Source organism: Anomaloglossus baeobatrachus (assembly GCF_048569485.1).
Source record: "Anomaloglossus baeobatrachus isolate aAnoBae1 chromosome 3 unlocalized genomic scaffold, aAnoBae1.hap1 SUPER_3_unloc_1, whole genome shotgun sequence".
Lineage (NCBI taxonomy): Eukaryota > Metazoa > Chordata > Amphibia > Anura > Aromobatidae > Anomaloglossus > Anomaloglossus baeobatrachus.
Genome location: NW_027441780.1, coordinates 569,043 through 587,518, shown reverse-complemented (window position 1 = coordinate 587,518; position 18,476 = coordinate 569,043). Strand labels below are relative to the sequence as shown.

The following is an 18,476-nucleotide window of genomic DNA, read 5'->3' as shown; positions in this document are numbered from 1 at the left end:
GTGTGTGTGTGTGTGTGTGTGTGTGTGTGTGTGTGTGTGTGTGTGGGGTGCAGAGCCCGGTGTGTGTGTGTGGGGGGTGCAGAGCCCAATGTGTGTGTGTGTGTGGGGTGGTGCAGAGCCCGATGTGTGTGTGGGGGGGCGCAGAGCCCGATGTGTGTGTGGGGGGGGGGTGCAGAGCCTGATGTGTGTGTGTGTGGGGGGGGATGCAGAGCCCGGTGTGTTTGGTGGGGGGATGCAGAGCCGTGTGTGTGTGTGGGGGTGCAGATCCCAGTGTGTGTGTGTGGGCGTGCAGAGTCCAATTGTGGGGCTGTTATTTCCAATGCTAGAGTGATAACAGGTCAGTGCTGGGCCGAATACTGACAGCTAAGGCTATGTTCACACTTCCGTTGTTTTGCATACGTCACAATCAGTTGTGTGACTGATGCAACGGATGCGTTGCAGATAGTGGCACAACTGATGTGACTGATTCTGCAAAACAATGACTTTTTTTTTTTTTCGTTTTTTTTTTTACTGTTTAACCAGTGGCCAGCTATTATGAATGATCAGCTGATCGTTCACAGAAGGCGGCTGCCGGGGGATCAGCTGATCGTTCACAGAAGGCGGCTGCCGGGTTGATCAGCTGATCGTTCACAGAAGGCGGCTGCCGGGTGATCAGCTGATTGTTCAGCCGCCGAGAGAGAGGAGACGTTGGTTTGAATAATTAAACACAAGATTTGACCATGCGCGGTGAAATCAAAAGGATTCTGCTGCTCAAAAAAGGTTACATGCTGCGTTCCTGCCGCCCGACGGTCTGTCGTTCCATCTGGTGGATGCAACGCAATGGCATCAGTAACAATCCGCCGCTCATACAAGTCTATGGGAAACAACGGAATCCGCCAAACAGATTGCGTTGTTTATCAGAGCGGCGGATTGTGACGGATACTAAATAGCGGAAATGTGAACATAGCCTAATGAGTGTGCAGAGGGTGGGAAGAGGGCGGGGCTGGACAGTGAGGCCGGGCGGGGCCAGCGCTGACTGTGAGGTTCGGCATTTGGAAGTTTTCATGTTTGGTTGAGCCGAAGGTAAATAAACTGTCTGCAGAGAATGAAGGGATAATTCAAGAGGAACAAAAGTTAAAAAAAGAAAAAAAAATGTGTGGGTGATTTGGGCTACATGCGCATGCGCTGCGTTTTTGTAGCGTTTTTGCTGCGTTTTTTTGGTGCAGTTTTGTTAGAACTTTCTGACTTCCCAGCAAAATCTATGTGAAGTCAGATTTGTAATGTGCCAAAAACAGCAAAGAGGTGACAAGTCCATAGAAAAAACAAACACCTAAAAATTAACTTTTAATTTGTGTATTAAAAAATAACAAAAAAGCCATTAGATAAAACGTGTCAATAAAAACAGAAGACACACAGTCCGCACCAGCCACCAAGCTCAAATGGGCTAGGGACAGGCGTCAGGCACATAAACAAAATCGTCCCAAATATCCATATATATATAATCAGGACATTAAACCCCACATCACCCACACAAGGAACCGCCTTTTTGACAGGTGATATGGTTCAGAATAATGGGACTTATAACGCTGGTAAGAAACCGGTACAGTAAAGCAGAGTACCCACCTTCCTCACTACAATGTGGGTCCCCCCAGAAAAAAAAACGGTCTTACCTCATTAGAATGATGGGCATCAGTACAGAGGTCAAGGCTCCGGATAATTGGTCACCATCCAGTGGTGTCATAAATACCAAATCACACCTCGTTTCTCATAGATTATTATAGGGAACACGCATCCTCCCAACGCGTTTCGTTTCAGAAAACTCTTCAGGGGAGTCTCTCAAAAGATGCTCTGCACATCGTCATTATTGTAACGTATATTCTAATATGGTGCCCCAACGGACTGTAAACAAAAGACAATAATAAGCCCAAAGTCCATAAAGCTGAAGACGAAAAGGTCAGTGATTCTATCAAAGTGTACTCACCAGACACGTCCTTCACATTCAAACATACGCAAAATGTGCCGCGCTGTCAGCTGTGGGCAGCGCCATTTTATAAAGCCCACGCATGCGCAGTGTAATCCAGACACGTCCAGTGACGTCAATACCGGGGATTCTGTCATCCCGGAAGTAGCCCGTCACCCGCTCCTGGTGTCGGCCGCATCGTAACAGAGGTGCCGCCCACCTTAACCCACAACAGCCCGCTAAGGACAGTGAGTGCTTGGAACAACAAAATCCCCACTGAGGAGAGAAACCAATCCTCAATATTGTACGTAGTGCTAGCGTTCCAGCATAGCGCATAACAATACATCAATGGAAGGAAATTTTATATTAGATCACTAATTACATGTAAAACGAGAGGTGTGGTCTATAGGGTTAGGTGCTGTTGTGGCAAACAGTATGTAGGTAAGACGATTAGAGAGTTCAGAAAAAGAATAGGGGAGCATAAGAATGACATTAAGAAGGACAACGATACACCAGTAGCCAGACACGTAAATAATTTTCATGGTGGGGATGTTAAATCTATAAAAATAATGGGAATTGACCATATCAGACCCCCACAAAGAGGGGGAAATTGGGACAAAAGGATCCTACAGAAGGAATGCTTCTGGATCTATAGTCTTAGCACCTTGGTGCCCGTAGGTCTGAATGAACATCTTTCGTTCACACCCATTTCTAAGATGCACCTTAGTGGATAGGATTATATAGGAGGGACAGTCGATGATGAGTGGGGGTGCCACTGGCGAAGGTGTTTGTAGGGTGCCAACCTCCGCGGTTCAGGTAGGGTGAGATTGTCTTAGTGTCCAGGGATAGAAGTCAGTGGGCACTGTGAGATTTTTTTCCTTACTTGTATGAGTGTATAATTACTGAGGTGGTCCTGTTCTCTCTCATATCTTTGGTACTGTCTTTCTCCTGATGGCGTTTTGGTCTCCCCTTCCTATATGTATATATACAAAAACGTTTTTTCTAGGCTATATTACATTAATGAGTACTGTTTTGGTGTAGCCTCTTCCCCATCAGTCTTTTTGTGACCCCCTTTCTTATATAGAAGTCCTGTGACCCATATAAATATGCCATCTGGAAACTGGACTTCTAGTAAAATAATCTCTGCTACCTTTGCCTCTATTGGTTGTATTTATTGAGTAGGGCATTGTTCTGGATTAGCCTTTTCCCTATGGCTTTGTTGTGACCCCTTTTTTGTTTAACCCCTTCAGCCCCCAGCCTGTTTTCACCTTAAAGACCCGGCCATTTTTTGCAATTCTGACCAGTGTCACTTTGACAGGTTATAACTCTGGAACACTTCAACGGATCCTGGCGATTCTGACATTGTTTTTTCGTGACATATTATACTTTATGTCAGTGGTAAATTTAGGCCGATATGTTTTGCGTTTATTTGTGAAAATTTGGCCGAAAATTTTGAAAATTTTGCAATTTTCAAAATTTGAAATTTTATGCCCATAAATCTGAGAGATATGTCACACAAAATAGTTACTAAATAACATTTCCAACATGTCTGCTTTACATCAGCGCAATTTTCGGAAAAAAAAAAAAATTTCGTTAGGAAGTTAGAAGGGTTCAAAGTTCATCAGCAATTTTTCATTTTTCCAACAAAATTTACAAAAAAAAAATTTTTTAGGTACCACATCACATTTGGAGTGACTTTGAGAGGCCTAGGTGACAGAAAATACCCAAAAGTGACCCCATTCTAAAATCTGCACCCCTCACTCTGCTCAAAACCACATCCAAGAAGTTTATTAACCCTTTAGGAGCTTCACAGCAACCAAATCAATGTAGAAAGAAAAAATGAAAATTTAACTTTTTTACACAAAAATGTTACTTTAGCCATAAAATTTAGCATTTTCACAAGGGTATCAGGAAAAATGCACCATAAAATTAATTGTGCGTGTTCTCCTGAGTACACCGATATCTTTTATGTGGTGGAAATCAATTGTTTGGGCGCACGGCAGGGCTCAGAAGGCAAGAAGCGTCATTTGACTTTTCAAACGCAAAATTGTCTGGAATAGTTAGTGGATGCCATGTTGTGTTTGGAGACCCCCTGAGGTGCCTAAACAATGGAGCTCCCCCACAAGTGACCCCATTTTGGAAACTAGACCCCTCAGGGAATTTATCTAGATGTTTAGTGAGCACTTTGAACCTCTGGGGGCTTCACAAAAGTTTAATAACGTTGAGCCGTGAAAATAAAAAAAAAAAAATTACCACAAAATTGTTACTTTTACCAGATAGCTTTTTTTTTTAACAAGGGTATCAGGAAAAATTGCACCATAAAATGTATGGTGCAATTTCTCCTGAGTACACAGATATCTCATATGTGGTGGTAATCAATTGTTTGGGCGCACAGCGGGGCTCAGAAGGCAAGGAGCGTCATTTGACTTTTCAAACGTAAAATTGTCTGGAATAGTTAGTGGATGCCATGTTGTGTTTGGAGACCCCCTGAGGTGCCTAAACAATGGAGCTCCCCCACAAGTGGCCTCATTTTGGAAACTATACCCCCATGGCATAAATCTAGATGGGTAATGAGCACTTTGAACCCTCACGTGCTTCATACATTGAGCCGTAAAAACAAAAAAATTACTGTTTTTTCCACAAAAAATGTTATTTTTGGCTCAATTTTTTAAATTTTACAGGGGTAACAGGATAAAATAGACTGCAAAATTTGTTGGGCAATTTGTCCTGAGTATGCTGATACCTCATATGTGGCAGCAGACCACCGTTTGGGCGCACGGCAGGGCTCCTAAGGGAAGGAGTGCTGTACATTAGCAGGGACCTGGTATGTCAATTTTCATAGTGTGGTATATTTGTGTACGGTACATCAGGCCGTCATGTGTGTGCTGAGTAGTGTACGTCAGGTCCTCCCCCCGTCTGTGTTGTGTGGTGTATACATCAGGTCCCCCCCCCCCCCCCCCCGTCTATGTGGCTTATGGAAGATCCCCCTCCCCCCGTCTATGTGGCGTTCATTGGGTCCTCCCCCCCCCCCCGTCTATGTGGCTTATGGAAGATCCCCCCCTCCCCCCGTCTATGTGGCGTTCATCAGGTCCCCCCCCCGCCCGTCTATGTGGCTTATGGAAGATCCTCCCCCCGTTATGTGGCGTACATCATGTTCCCCCCCCGTCTATGTGACGTACGGAATGTCCCACCCGATTATGTGGCTTATGGAAGATCCCCCCTCCCCCCTCTATGTGGCTTATGGAAGACCCCCCCCCCCCCGTTATGCGGCGTATATCCGGTTCCCCCCGTTTATGTGGCTTATGGAAGGTCCCCCTCCCCCGTCTATGTGGCGTTCATTGGGTCCTCCCCCCCCCCCCCCCGTCTATGTGGCGTTCATTGGGACCTCCCCCCCCCCCCCCCGTCTATGTGGCTTATGGAAGATCCCCCCTCCCCCCTCTATGTGGCTTATGGAAGATCCCCCTCCCCCCCTCTATGTGGCTTATGGAAGGACCCCCCCCCCGTTATGTGGCGTATATCAGGTTCCCCCCCCCGTTTATGTGGCTTATGGAAGATCCCCCCTCCCCCCCGTCTATGTGGCGTTCATTGGGTCCTCCCCCCCGTCTATGTGGCTTATGGAAGATCCCCCTCTATGTGGCTTATGGAAGACCCCCCCCCCCCGTTATGTGGCGTATATCAGGTTCCCCCCCCCCCGTTTATGTGGCTTATGGAAGATCCCCCCTCCCCCCGTCTATGTGGCGTTCATTGGGTCCTCCCCCCCCCCCCCCCCGTCTATGTGGCTTATGGAAGATCCCCCCTCCCCCCTCTGTGGCTTATGGAAGATTCCCCCCCCCCCCCCCCGTTATGTAGCGTACAGAAGGTCCCCCCCGTCTATGTGTTGTACGTCGTTTTGTGTGTTATGGAGGAATGTTGGGATGTTAATTTAGTACACATGTTAATTTAGTACCCGGATGAGTGATAAACTTTGAAGCAGTTTATCACACAAAGTCCAGGTTTATCGGGACAAGTGTCGCATTGAAACACTGTGTCCTTCCTCACCCCCCCTGCTATAGCACACCCGGCAACCTTTTCTGAGATCTTCCTCTTCCGGTGGTTTGCGGTACCTCACCAGGAAAATGTTGCCCTGGTACCATGCGGGCACTTGCAGTTCCAGAGTTGCTAGGGACAGCTGCTTCTTCTCTTCCAAACATCAAGGTCTTGATGACGGCTTCCTGGAACTGAAGGAAGGTGTTGGTCTGGCCTGCACCTCGTGAGAGCACGAAAGCATTGTACAGTGCCATCTGCACGATGTGCACAGCCAGCTTCTTATACCACACCTTCACCTTCCGCATGGCATTATAGGGCTGGAGGACTTGATCGGAAAGATCAACTCCTCCCATATGTTTGTTTGTACCCCAAGGCACAGTCCGGTTTGCGAACCTGTGCCGAGGTACCTCGAACACTGATGGCTGTGGTGCCGGGACCATGAATTGTGGTCAAGAAAAGGACATCCCTTCTGTCCTTGAACTTGACAACAACCATGTTGTCGCTACATTGGGCTCTACTCTCACCTCTTGGAGCAGCTGCCCAATTAGCGTCACAGGAGGGCCCCTCTGATTTTTCCGGACAGTACCGCAAGCTGCGGTACCTCTGGAAGAGAGGGATTGGAAGAGTGGGACCCTTGTATAAAAATTATCAACATACAGGTGATAACCTTTATCAAGCAGTGGGTGGATCAAATCCCACACAATTTTCCCACTCACCCCCAGAGTAGGTGGGCATTCTGGGGGTTGGATCCGCGTGTCCTTCCCTTCGTAAACTCTAAAGTTGTGAGTGTACCCCTGAGGTACTCTCGCACAACTTATAGAGTTTAATGCCGTATCTTGCCCTTTTACTGGGCAGGTACTGGCGAAACATCAGTCTCCCCCTTGAAGTGGATGAGGGATTCATCCACACAAATTTCCCTCTGGGGAACATACACTTCAGCAAACTTACTTTTGAAGTGTTCGATGACCGGTACGAATTTTGAACAGTCCTGTCAAAATTCGGGTCATCGCGGGGAAGACTGTCCGCATTGTCCCTAAAATGTAAAAATTTGTGCATGGCCTCAAAACGCTTACGGGTCATAACCATGCCAAATACTGGAGTGTTGTATAAAATATTAACACTCCAATATTGGCGAAGTTGTGGCTTCTTCACCAGCCCCATGTGAAGAGTGAGACCCCAATACTTCAACATTTCTACTGAATCCGTCGGGGTCCAGCTAGAAAATGCTGAGTTAGCATTTTGGGCCAAAAATCGTTGGGCGTTGAGATTCGTTTGCACCACCATGAGACTGACAAACTCTTCAGAGAAATAGACTTTGAAAAAGTCTATTGCTCCAAGGTTTGTAGCATCAAACTGGATTCCTGGTTGGGGAAGAAACTCAGGAATCTGTGGTGCAAAGTTTTCAGGGACTGGGGTCCATACCCGGTCACTAGCGCTAGGTTGGGGGTCCCTAGCACTAGTGCTGGGCTGGGGTTCACTCACGCTCTGCTCCGAGTCTTCTCCCCTGGGCTCCGGCTCTTCTCCCCTGGGCTCCGGCTCTTCTCCCCTGGGCTCCGGCTCTTCTCCCCTGGGCCCCGGCTCTTCTCCCCTGGGCCCCGGCTCTTCTCCCCTGGGCCCCGACTGATACCTCGTCCTACGACGTCTTCGCGGTGGTCCTTCGTCACTGGAGGAGGAATCGGCTTGGGAGGAACAGAGGAATGTGGGGTCATCTCCCTCGCTATCAGGCTCGGAGGCAACAAAGGCATATGCCTCCTCATCTGAATAATGTCTCTGGGATCGGGACATTGAATGTGTGGTGTGTGTACAAAAACTTTATTTAGTGTTTGTGTGTGTGAGAAAAAAAATACTTTATTTAGTGTATGTGTGTGTTTGTGTCTCTGATGAACAAGGAAATCTAGAAAGAAAGAGAAAATACAAAAAAATATTAGTTTGGCGAAATAAAGACGGCCGTCAGAAAAAATAAAATGAGTGCCTGCCATTATGCACGAGTCTTGCATCGCATCATCCGCTCCTGTCTGGAAGCGAGCAACCTGCGCTGGATAATGCGATGCAAGAGGGGCGCGGCAGCGGATGGAGGGGCGGCAGATGAGAAAGGGCGCAGCGGATGGAGGAGCGGCAGATGAGAAAAGGCGCAGCGGATGGAGGAGCGGCAGATGAGAAAAGGCGCAGCGGATGGAGGAGCGGCAGATGAGAAAAGGCGCAGCGGATGGAGGATGGGAAAGGGCGCAGCGAATGGAGGAGCGGCGGAGGATGGGGGGGGTGGGAGGTGAGATTGGGATCTAGGCAGCAGGATCACAGCAGACAAAAGAGGCAGCAGATGAAGGAGGGTGAAAAGGATGGGAGAGAGCAGGCAGCAGATCAGGGAGGGGGGCAGAGTCTGATGGGAGAGAGCGATGGCACATGGAGGGAGGGGGGAGGCAGCACATGGAGGGGAGGCAGCACATGGAGGGGAGGCAGCACATGGAGGGGAGGCAGCACATGGAGGGGAGGCAGCACATGGAGGGGAGGCAGCACATGGGGGGAGGCAGCACATGGGGGGAGGCAGCACATGGGGGGGAGGCAGCACATGGGGGGAGGCAGCACATGGAGGGAGGGGGGAGGCAGCACATGGGGGGAGGCAGCACATGGGGGGAGGCAGCACATGGAGGGAGGCAGCACATGGAGGGAGGCAGCACATGGAGGGGAGGCAGCACATGGAGGGGAGGCAGCACATGGAGGGGAGGCAGCACATGGAGTGGGGAGGCAGCACATGGAGTGGGGAGGCAGCACATGGAGGGGGGAGGCAGCACATGGAGGGGGAGGCAGCACATGGAGGGGGGGAGGGGAGGCAGCACATGGAAGGCGGCAGCCGATTAGGTGCAGTGGCAGCCGATGGAAGCGGCGGCCGATCGGGTGCAGCGGCGGCTGAAAAAGGTGGGTGCGACTGAAAGGGGACGGTGGCGGCAGGGACAGCGGCGTGTAAAGCGGCGTGGCGGGCAGGGACACCGGCGGGAACAGCGGCGTGGCGGGCAGCAGCGGTGGATCGGCGGGCAGCAGCGGTGGATCGGCGGGCAGGGACAGCGGCGGGAACAGCGGCGTGGCGGGCAGGGACAGCGGCGTGTAAACCGGCGTGGCGGGCATGGACAGCGGCGGGAACAGCGGCGTGGCGGGCAGCAGCGGTGGATCGGCGGGCAGGGACAGCGGCGTGTAAAGCGGCGTGGCGGGCAGGGGACAGCGGCGTGTAAAGCGGCGTGGCGGGCAGGGACCGCGGCGTGTAAAGCGGCGTGGCGGGCAGGGACAGCGGCGTGTAAAGCGGCATGGCGGGCAGCAGCGGTGGATCGGCGGGGAGCAGCGGTGGATCGGCGGGGAGCAGCGGTGGATCGGGGGGGGGTAGGGCTATAACTTACCGATGGGCACCTGCAGCGACCGCTCTCATCAGCTTTCACGGACGGAGTGAAGCTGAGGGTAGCGGTCACATACAGGTCACCGGCACAAGATCCACAGTGATTGGGAGAGATCGGTCACAAGGCCGGTCTCTCCAATCAGAGCTGGGGGCGGGTGAAACAAAGTTCACCCAGCTCCAGCCAGTCATCAGTGCTACAGCAGCACTGATTATGGCTGGATTGCAATGTGTCAGCCATTTTCAATGGCTGACACATTACAGTGACTGTAATTGGCTGAGCGGCGTTCGTCAGCCAATCACAGCCTCTGTAGGTTCGGGGAGGAGGCACCACCCCTCCTGAGGTCAGGCAGAGGTCCCCTCCTTCCCGAATCCACCGTTTAAGTAAACAAATTTCACTCCCCGGGGCTCCGGGACCGCGATTTCGCCAGGACGTACTGAGTACGTCATGGGTCGTTTAGCACCATGTCACCATGACGTACTCAGTACGTCCAAGGTCGTTAAGGGGTTAATTCCTGTGATCCATGTTAATATGCCATCTGGAAACTGGATTTTTGTCTTCTTAAATCCTGGTACCATTGTTTTTACTGGTCCTGTTACTAAATTGAGGATGTTCTGTACATTGTGTAAGTTCTATTGTTACCAATATCGGTGGTTTTATACCCTGATGTATTGTTATGCGCAGGGCTGTGGAGTCGGTAAGCCAAACCTTCGACTCCGACTCCTCAATTTCTCTTGCACCGACTCCGACTCCTACATATATTGCTTATAGTTAGGTGAAAAATTTATTGTACATGAACATGTGTATGTGAACATCAGACATTTAATAATTTTTATGATACAATAATCAAGATATTTGGATAGAACATAAAATATATTTATTGGAATACAACTTTAGAACACAAAAAACTGTAATAAATTGTCAATATGTAATACACTATATAATATACATGAATAAATATGGAAGGCTGAGTTTCATATGGCCAAACATAGTTCCAAAAAGATGACTAGTACACCCACGTAAATAACAATATTTATTACAAAAAATTCACATATAAATAGGGGTACTGTTATTAGAAAAACTGGATTCATAAAAATACAAAACAGTGAAGGGTTAAAGAACAAACAGAGATCACCCTTCCAGGGACCCAGACAGCATTAATCAAATGTTCTATATAGACAGACATACTGCGCAACCCATGGGGTAAAGTCTCTTAGTGAGGCCCACCAAAAAGTATAACACACAAAGGAGCCCATAGGTTGTGCATGAATTAGAGCAACTGCTTACCCATATTAAGTGTCTATATAGTAGCCGTGTCCAAGGTCCGGTAAGGAAAAGGGAGAAACGCCCTGACGCGTTTCGCTTGTAGTGCTTCCTCGGGGGGCGATGTGACCCAGTGTGGTGTGTCCCATGTATATATACCCACCATAATTGTCTCCAGATAGCCGCCGTCTAAATGCCGCATGCGCTGTGACTGTGCCCGCACCACGCGAGTCACTTCCGGGTCTCCGGGTCTCTTCGTATCATGGTGCATCCCGACTGCTCGATCCAAACAACTATATGCCGCAAGAAAACATCGGTCAATAGCCTCCTGCATGCGTCCTCGGCGCACACTCCCTCCACGATCTCTGCAATCCCGGTTGGGCAATATTTGAGGGCAAAGAGGGTATGTTCCACCGATGCCCTCTTTAAGGAGCAGGCCCTGGATCTCCGGGAGAGATTTACATCCAGAGGCTACAGTGGGAGGAGTGTGCGCCGTGGTTTTGGACGTGCGCGGCAGGCAGTGCGCACCGATCTTTTGGTGCCCAACCTAAACAGAAGGAAGAGTCTTTTCCACCCGTACGTTTCATTTCTACTTTTAATGATCGTTGGCAGGAGATGTGTACAATACTTAGACGTCATTGGGGTGTTCTGAAAATGGATCCATCCATTGGGGATTTATTACCACCTACTCCCTTAGTGACCTCTCGGCGTGCACCCAACCTATATGACAAGTTGGTTCAGAGCCACTATGTGGCTAGTATACCTCGCATTTTTGGTGGGGGGAACCCTTAAAAGGATTCTTCCCATGCGGCTCTTGCATTGCATGTCGCAATATGGTAAGGGCATCCTCTTTCCTATCAGCTGACGGCAATATCGAATTCACAATACAACATCATATTACTTGCCGAACATGCAATGTCATATACTACGCCACATGTGGCTGTGGTAAAATTTATGTGGGCCTCACCACTCGTGAATTGAGGTTCCGCACACGTGAGCATGTGAGGGGCATCTTGGCTGCGGTGGACATCGGTCTTGATGATCCCCAGATGAAGACTCTGCCCCGACATCACAAACTGGAACATGGGTGTAATCCCAAGGAATTTAGAGTCAGGGGCATTGATGTCGTTCACCTGGGGACTAGAGGCGGTGACTACACCAAGATGCTGTCTCAGCGTGAGTGTAGCTGGATAGTGCGCTTGGGCACCCTAACACCATCTGGTTTGAATGAGAAAATGAGTTTCTCCTCATTTTTATAGATTTGCAACTGTCTCTCTGGTGGCGGTTCACCTTCTCTGTGTCCCGCTGTTTTTAATTTATTGTGATTTTAATTCCCTTCTTTTTTCTTCTTTTTTTCTGAGATGTGACCCACAAGGCTGTTTCCCTATATGTTTACATGCGCTGATTGCCCTGCCATATTGGATTATATGATGTGGAGATACTAAACTTCATCTCGCCTATGCCACCTACGGTCAAGATTATGGATTCCCTTTCCTGGCAACATATATTTATGTCTATACTGTTTAATATGTATAATTACATTGAGATATAATAGTGATTGTTGAGAATGATAGTAGTATAAGTAAATAAGAAATAAATTTATCTTTTGTGAATGGGGACATCTGTCATAATATATGTTACTTTATGGATTATATGGGGTATCTAGTACGATGTATGTCACTATATGGAACCTATGGTCTATGTCTTCCTGGTCATCTTCTGTGTGATGACATTGTTTTGTATAAGAATGTCTATTGTCCCAGTGATCCCTCTTGGATCCACCTTCATGTCCCTGATTCATCTATGCCTGATTTTTGTTGTGGTACCGGCATGTAAGGGTGGATGTGTTTCTATGACCTGGGATCAGTGATTGGTCTATGTAAATTCCATGTGTGGATTACGTGATCTCAGGCCATTGTGTATGAAACTCTACATTCTGGTGCTGGTGCCTGGGTTCTAATCATGGGCACGCAGTGTGTTCCTTTGTTACCTCTTATAATGAGTCGGGACATGTGGTGGATCCGGAGGGTCTTTATTATTATTATTTATTTTTTCATATATTCTCTATTGGCTTTCCCCATTGAGGGTATCACCGTAGATTAGTGGCTAGCATCTTCACACTTAAGATATTTATGATGCTCTTTTCTCCACCTGATTATGACGTGACTTTCTCTTTACACTATGGGCAAATCCCTGTATTTATATCCGGACTTTACCAGCATCTAAGATGGCCGCGCGTACTTTACGTGCCTTGACGATGACGTGACATCCTCTCCACACTATGGGCAAAAACCCGTTACTTACATGGGGATTCTACCACTACCTAAGATGGCCGCGCGGGCTTCGCATGCCCTGTGCTGCCTGCAGACGCGCGCGCACTGAGGAGCTCCGGTTGGTGGGAGGTGACGTTCCCATTGTGAACGTCACTTCCGCCGGGAGACCCGGAAGTGACGCGCGTGGTGCGGGCACAGTCACAGCGCATGCGGCATTTAGACGGCGGCTATCTGGAGACAATTATGGTGGGTATATATACATGGGACACACCACACTGGATCCCTTTTCCTTACCGGACCTTGGACACGGCTACTATATAGACACTTAATATGGGTAAGCAGTTGCTCTAATTCATGCACAACCTATGGGCTCCTTTGTGTGTTATACTTTTTGGTGGGCCTCACTAAGAGACTTTACCCCATGGGTTGCGCAGTATGTCTGTCTATATAGAACATTTGATTAATGCTGTCTGGGTCCCTGGAAGGGTGATCTCTGTTTGTTCTTTAACCCTTCACTGTTTTGCATTTTTATGAATCCAGTTTTTCTAATAACAGTACCCCTATTTATATGTGAATTTTTTGTAATAAATATCTGTTATTTACGTGGGTGTACTAGTCATCTTTTTGGAACTATGTTTGGCCATATGAAACTCAGCCTTCCATATTTATTCATTGCTATTTTGAGTGGCCTTCTATACTGTACTGAATATCCATCTGTTACCCTATCTATTTGTTCATTAACTATATAATATACAGTAGATTACATATATATCTTGTCAGGGCTGTGGAGTCGGAGTCGTGGAGTCGGAGTCGGAGCTCATTTTGGTGGAGTCGGAGTCGGTATAAAATGCACCGACTCCGACTCCTAAAATATATAATAAATTGGGGACAGGAGTGCAATGCAGAATGTGCTGAATATTTTACTAAATAATAACATTTAGTATAATGCTTATATTTAAGTGAAAAATTTATTGTAGTACAATGTGAACATCAGACATTTAATTGTTTTTATGATACAATAATCAAGATATTTGGATAGAACATAAAATATTTATTGGAATACAACTTTAGAACACAAAAAACTAATAAATTTTAAATATGTAATATATATATATATATATATATATATGTATGTATATATATATACAGTGTATATACACACAAGATATATATGTAATCTACTGTATATTACATAGTGTATTACATATTTACAATTTATTACAGTTTTTTGTGTTCTAAAGTTGTATTCCAATAAATATATTTTATGTTCTATCCAAATATCTTGATTATTGTATCATAAAAATTATTAAATGTCTGATGTTCACATACACATATTCATGTACTACAATAAATTTTTCACCTAACTATAAGCAATATATGTAGGAGCCGGAGCCGGAGTCGGAGCCGGAGTCGGAGTCGGTGCAAGAGAATTTGAGGAGTCGGAGTCGAAGGTTTGGCTTACCGACTCCACAGCCCTGTATCTTTGTGTGTGTGTGTGTATATATATATATATATATATATATATATATATATATATATATATATATATATATATATATATATATATATATATATATATATATATATATATATATTATATATATATATATATACACACACACGATATATGTGTAATCTACTGTATATTACATATTTACAATTTATTACAGTTTTTTGTGTTCTAAAGTTGTATTCCAATAAATATATTTTATGTTCTATCCAAATATCTTGATTATTGTATCATAAAAATAATTAAATGTCTGATGTTCACATTGCACTACAATACATTTTTCACTTAAATATAAGCATTATACTAAATGTTATTATTTAGTAAAATATTCAGCACATTCTGCATTGCACTACTGTCCCCAATTTATTATATATTTAAGGCGTCGGAGTCGGTGCATTTTATACCGACTCCGACTCCACCAAAATGAGCTCCAACTCCACGACTCTGACTCCACAGCCCCGGTTATGCGCTATGCTGGAACGCTAGCACTACGTACAATATTGAGGATTGGTTTCTCTCCTCAGTGGGTATTTTGTTGTTCCAAGCACTCACTGTCCTTAGCGGGCTGTTGTGGGTTAAGGTGGGCGGCACCTCTGTTACGATGCAGCCGACACCAGGAGCGGTGACGGGCTACTTCCGGGGACAGAATCCCCAGTATTGACGTCACTGACGTGTCTGGATTACACTGCGCATGCGTGGGCTTTATAAAATGGCGCTGCCCACAGCTGACAGTGCGGCACATTTTGCTTATGTTTGAATGTGAAGGACGTGTCTGGTGAGAACACTTTGATAGAATCACTGACCTTTTCGTCTTCAGCTTTATGGACTTTGGGCTTATTATTGTCTTTTATTTGTTTACAGTCCGTTGGGGCACCATATTAGAATATACGTCACAATAATGACGATGTGCAGAGCATCTTTTGAGAGACTCCCCTGTAGAGTTTTCTGAAACGAAACGCGTTGGGAGGATGCGTGTTCCCTATAATAATCTATGAGAAACGAGGTGTGATTTGGTATTTATGACACCACTGGATGGTGACCAATTATCCTGAGCCTTGACCTCTGTACTGATGCCCATCATTCTAATGAGGTAAGACCGTTTTTTTTCTGGGGGGACCCACATTGTAGTGAGGAAGGTGGGTACTCTGCTTTACTGTACCGGTTTCTTACCAGCGTTATAAGTCCCATTATTCTGAACCATATCACCTGTCAAAAAAGCGGTTCCTTGTGTGGGTGATGTGGGGTTTAATGTCCTGATTATATATCTGGGTATTTGGGACGATTTTGTTTGTGCCTGACGCCTGTCCCTAGCCCATTTGAGCTTGGTGGCTGGTGCGGACTGTGTGTCTTCTGTTTTTATTGACACGTTTTATCTAATGACTTTTTTGTCATTTTTTAATACACAAATTAAAAGTTAATTTTTAGGTTTGTTTTTTTCTATGGACTTGTCACCCCTTTGCTGTTTTTGATATATAGTCCCTTTTGGGGTGTATTTGATGGTACTTTTTGCTATTTACTACTAGATTTGTAATGTGCACCTTGCAGTTTATTTGTCAGCGTTTTTTTTGTCAAACGTTTGTGACAAAAACGACGCAGCATGTTCATACTTTCTTGCGTTTTGTTTTTGTCAACCTTTTTTCACCCGTTGAAATCAATGAGGGCATCAAAAAGACAAGGTAAAATGCATGCTATCAAATTGGTGCATTTTGCATGCGTTTTACCTGCGGTTTTGTCAACAGAAACGCAGCTCACCAACTTAGTTCCAGAATGACAAAACCAATGCTGGAGTGAATTTGACATGTCGGTGCCTGTGTTGGTTTCTCTGTCTCTCTTGCGCTCTCTCTCTTTCTCCCCAAGCAGTACATACTCACCAATCACAGCTGTCACACTGCTCCCCCGCCTCTCATCTTTCGGACCCGCTCATTAGCCTCATACATATTGACTCCTCCCCCCGTCTGTGATTGGTTGCAGTCAGACGAGCCCCCATGCTAAGTGACAGCTGTCTGACTGCAACCAATCACAGCCGCGGTGGGCGTGTCTACATCGTACAGCACTGAAGAGAGTCGCTCTATCAGCGGTGGAGGACTTGAACTGTGACCGCAAACACCTGAGTGATGGCACCGCTGACACTCGGGTAGTTTGCTGTGACAGCTGGAGGACATCAGGCTTGAACCGCAGTGAACCTGTGATGTCATTGCTGCGACACCCGCCGTACTGCGGGAGCTGTAGCTGTGACGTCAGGGATTCACCCTAGTTCATTCTGATCGCTGCAGCTCTGTCCACACTCACAGCTGGCAGCCATGCTGTATGATCACTGGCTGTGACAGGACAGGGATGTAGCAGAGCTCGAAGCGTCGTGGGACCTCGTGTGGATTACTTCGGACCTCGAGGGGTGTTTTGGGGGTTAATAAAGTGGTGAAAGAAGGGGCTTTTTATTTTATTTCAAATAAAGGATTTTTTTGGTTGTTTTGATGTGATGTGGGGTGTCTCATAGACGCATAACATCACTAACCTAGGGCTTAGTGGCAGCTATGGTCTGCCATTAACCCCTTATTACCCCGATAGCCACCGCACCAGGGCAACGGGAAGAGCCGGATCCAGCTCCAGAATTGTTGCATCTTATGGATATGCCACTTCTACGGCGGCTGTGGGCTGCTATTGTTAGGCTGGAAAGGGCCAAATAATGATGGCCCTTTCCACCCTAATAATATCAGCCCCCAGTTATCTGCTGCACCTTGGCTGGTATTTGAAAAATGAGGGGATCCCACGTAATTTTTTTTTTTTTAATCAAATAATTAAAAAAAAAAGGGGGGAATCCCCTTTATTTTTCATAATTAGCCAAGGTACAGCAGACAGCTGAGGATTGCAGCTGCTGCTGTTCCTGTACTGGATATGAAAAATGGGGGGACCCCATGTTATTTTTTTTACCCCCAGCCACCCCAACAATAAAAAACAGCTAACCAAGCTGGCTAAATAGTTATTTCTTTCTATGTATTCTTTCTGTTCTTTCTTACTATCTAATCTATATGTTCTTATTAGCTATCTATCCATCTAGCTAGTCTTTCTATTTTTTACTATCTATCATGTATTCTAGCTATCTATCCGTTATCCTTTCCTATCATATTTTGTTTCTCCTTCAAAAAAACGCACTAAAAACGCACTAAAAACGCACCTATATTACAAGCGTTTTTGGGACATTTCCAGGCTCACTCTGACAAGGTGCAGTTTTGGTTGCAGTTTGTGTGCAGAAAAAACTGCAGCGTGCGCATGTAGCCTTATATGACAATACAGCACAGAATAGCTTACAAAAAATGTTTGCGCTTATGTCGGACAACTCCTTTAACCCCTTCACGACCGCGGGCAGTTAAATTACGTCCTATTTTAACGTGACTTAACGACCAGGGACGTAATTTTACTGCCTAAAGTTCATTTGATTGCTGTGGCCATAGCAACGGCTTTCAAATGATGTCCCCTGCTGTTTCTTACAGCAAGGGACCTTTGCTTGACCACAGGGGGGGGTGGCATCGCCACCCCCCATCGACGATCGATGTGATTGGCTGTTCAAATCTGAACCGCCAACCACATCTTTCGCACTGATTTCGGCAAAAATAATGTGAGGTGCTGTAGTAGCTGCAGCAGATCATAGGTGGATCTCAAACATGCCGCCCCCAGCCCCTGCAGCACTGATTGGAGCGATCGTGCTATGACGCGCAATCGCTCCAATCAGTGTGCAGTGGGGCGGTCTGATCTGCAGGTGGCCGCCCTCCCCAGGCCTGTGCTGGTCTGGGGAGCCTCCCCCCAGCATGTATGCAGCGTGGACTGGCTGGTACTAGTGGTACCACGCCGCCGCTGTCACGTGGAGCAGGAGCGGTGAGTATTGTGCTCACCTTGCAGCCCCTGCGCGCTCCCGCGATGACCCCTGCGCGCTTCCGTGATGCCCCCTGCCCGTGCCCCTTGCGATCTGCCCCCCCCCTGACATTCCGATCTGCCCCCCGACATCCCGATCTGCCCCCCGACATCCCGATCTGCCCCCCGACATCCCGATCTGCCTGCCGACATCCCGATCTGCCTGCCTCCTCCATTAT

At 47.0% G+C, this 18,476-nt stretch overlaps 1 protein-coding gene across 2 annotated transcripts in view; it reads left to right on the top strand.

Annotated features, from left to right (window-relative positions):
• Window positions 1-18,476, top strand: part of LOC142258701 (uncharacterized) — a 279,057-nt gene that overhangs the window by 246,372 nt on the left and 14,209 nt on the right. Inside the window, exon 1 of one of the 2 annotated variants that reach the window (XM_075331322.1) lies at window positions 15,418-15,481. The exons of the other annotated variant lie outside the window; for it this stretch is intronic. Within the exon in view, the coding sequence (XP_075187437.1) occupies window positions 15,462-15,481 (20 nt within the window). The 5' untranslated portion in view covers window positions 15,418-15,461. Of the gene's footprint in view, window positions 1-15,417; window positions 15,482-18,476 lie in introns of those variants that run through there. 2 annotated transcript variants of the gene reach the window in all.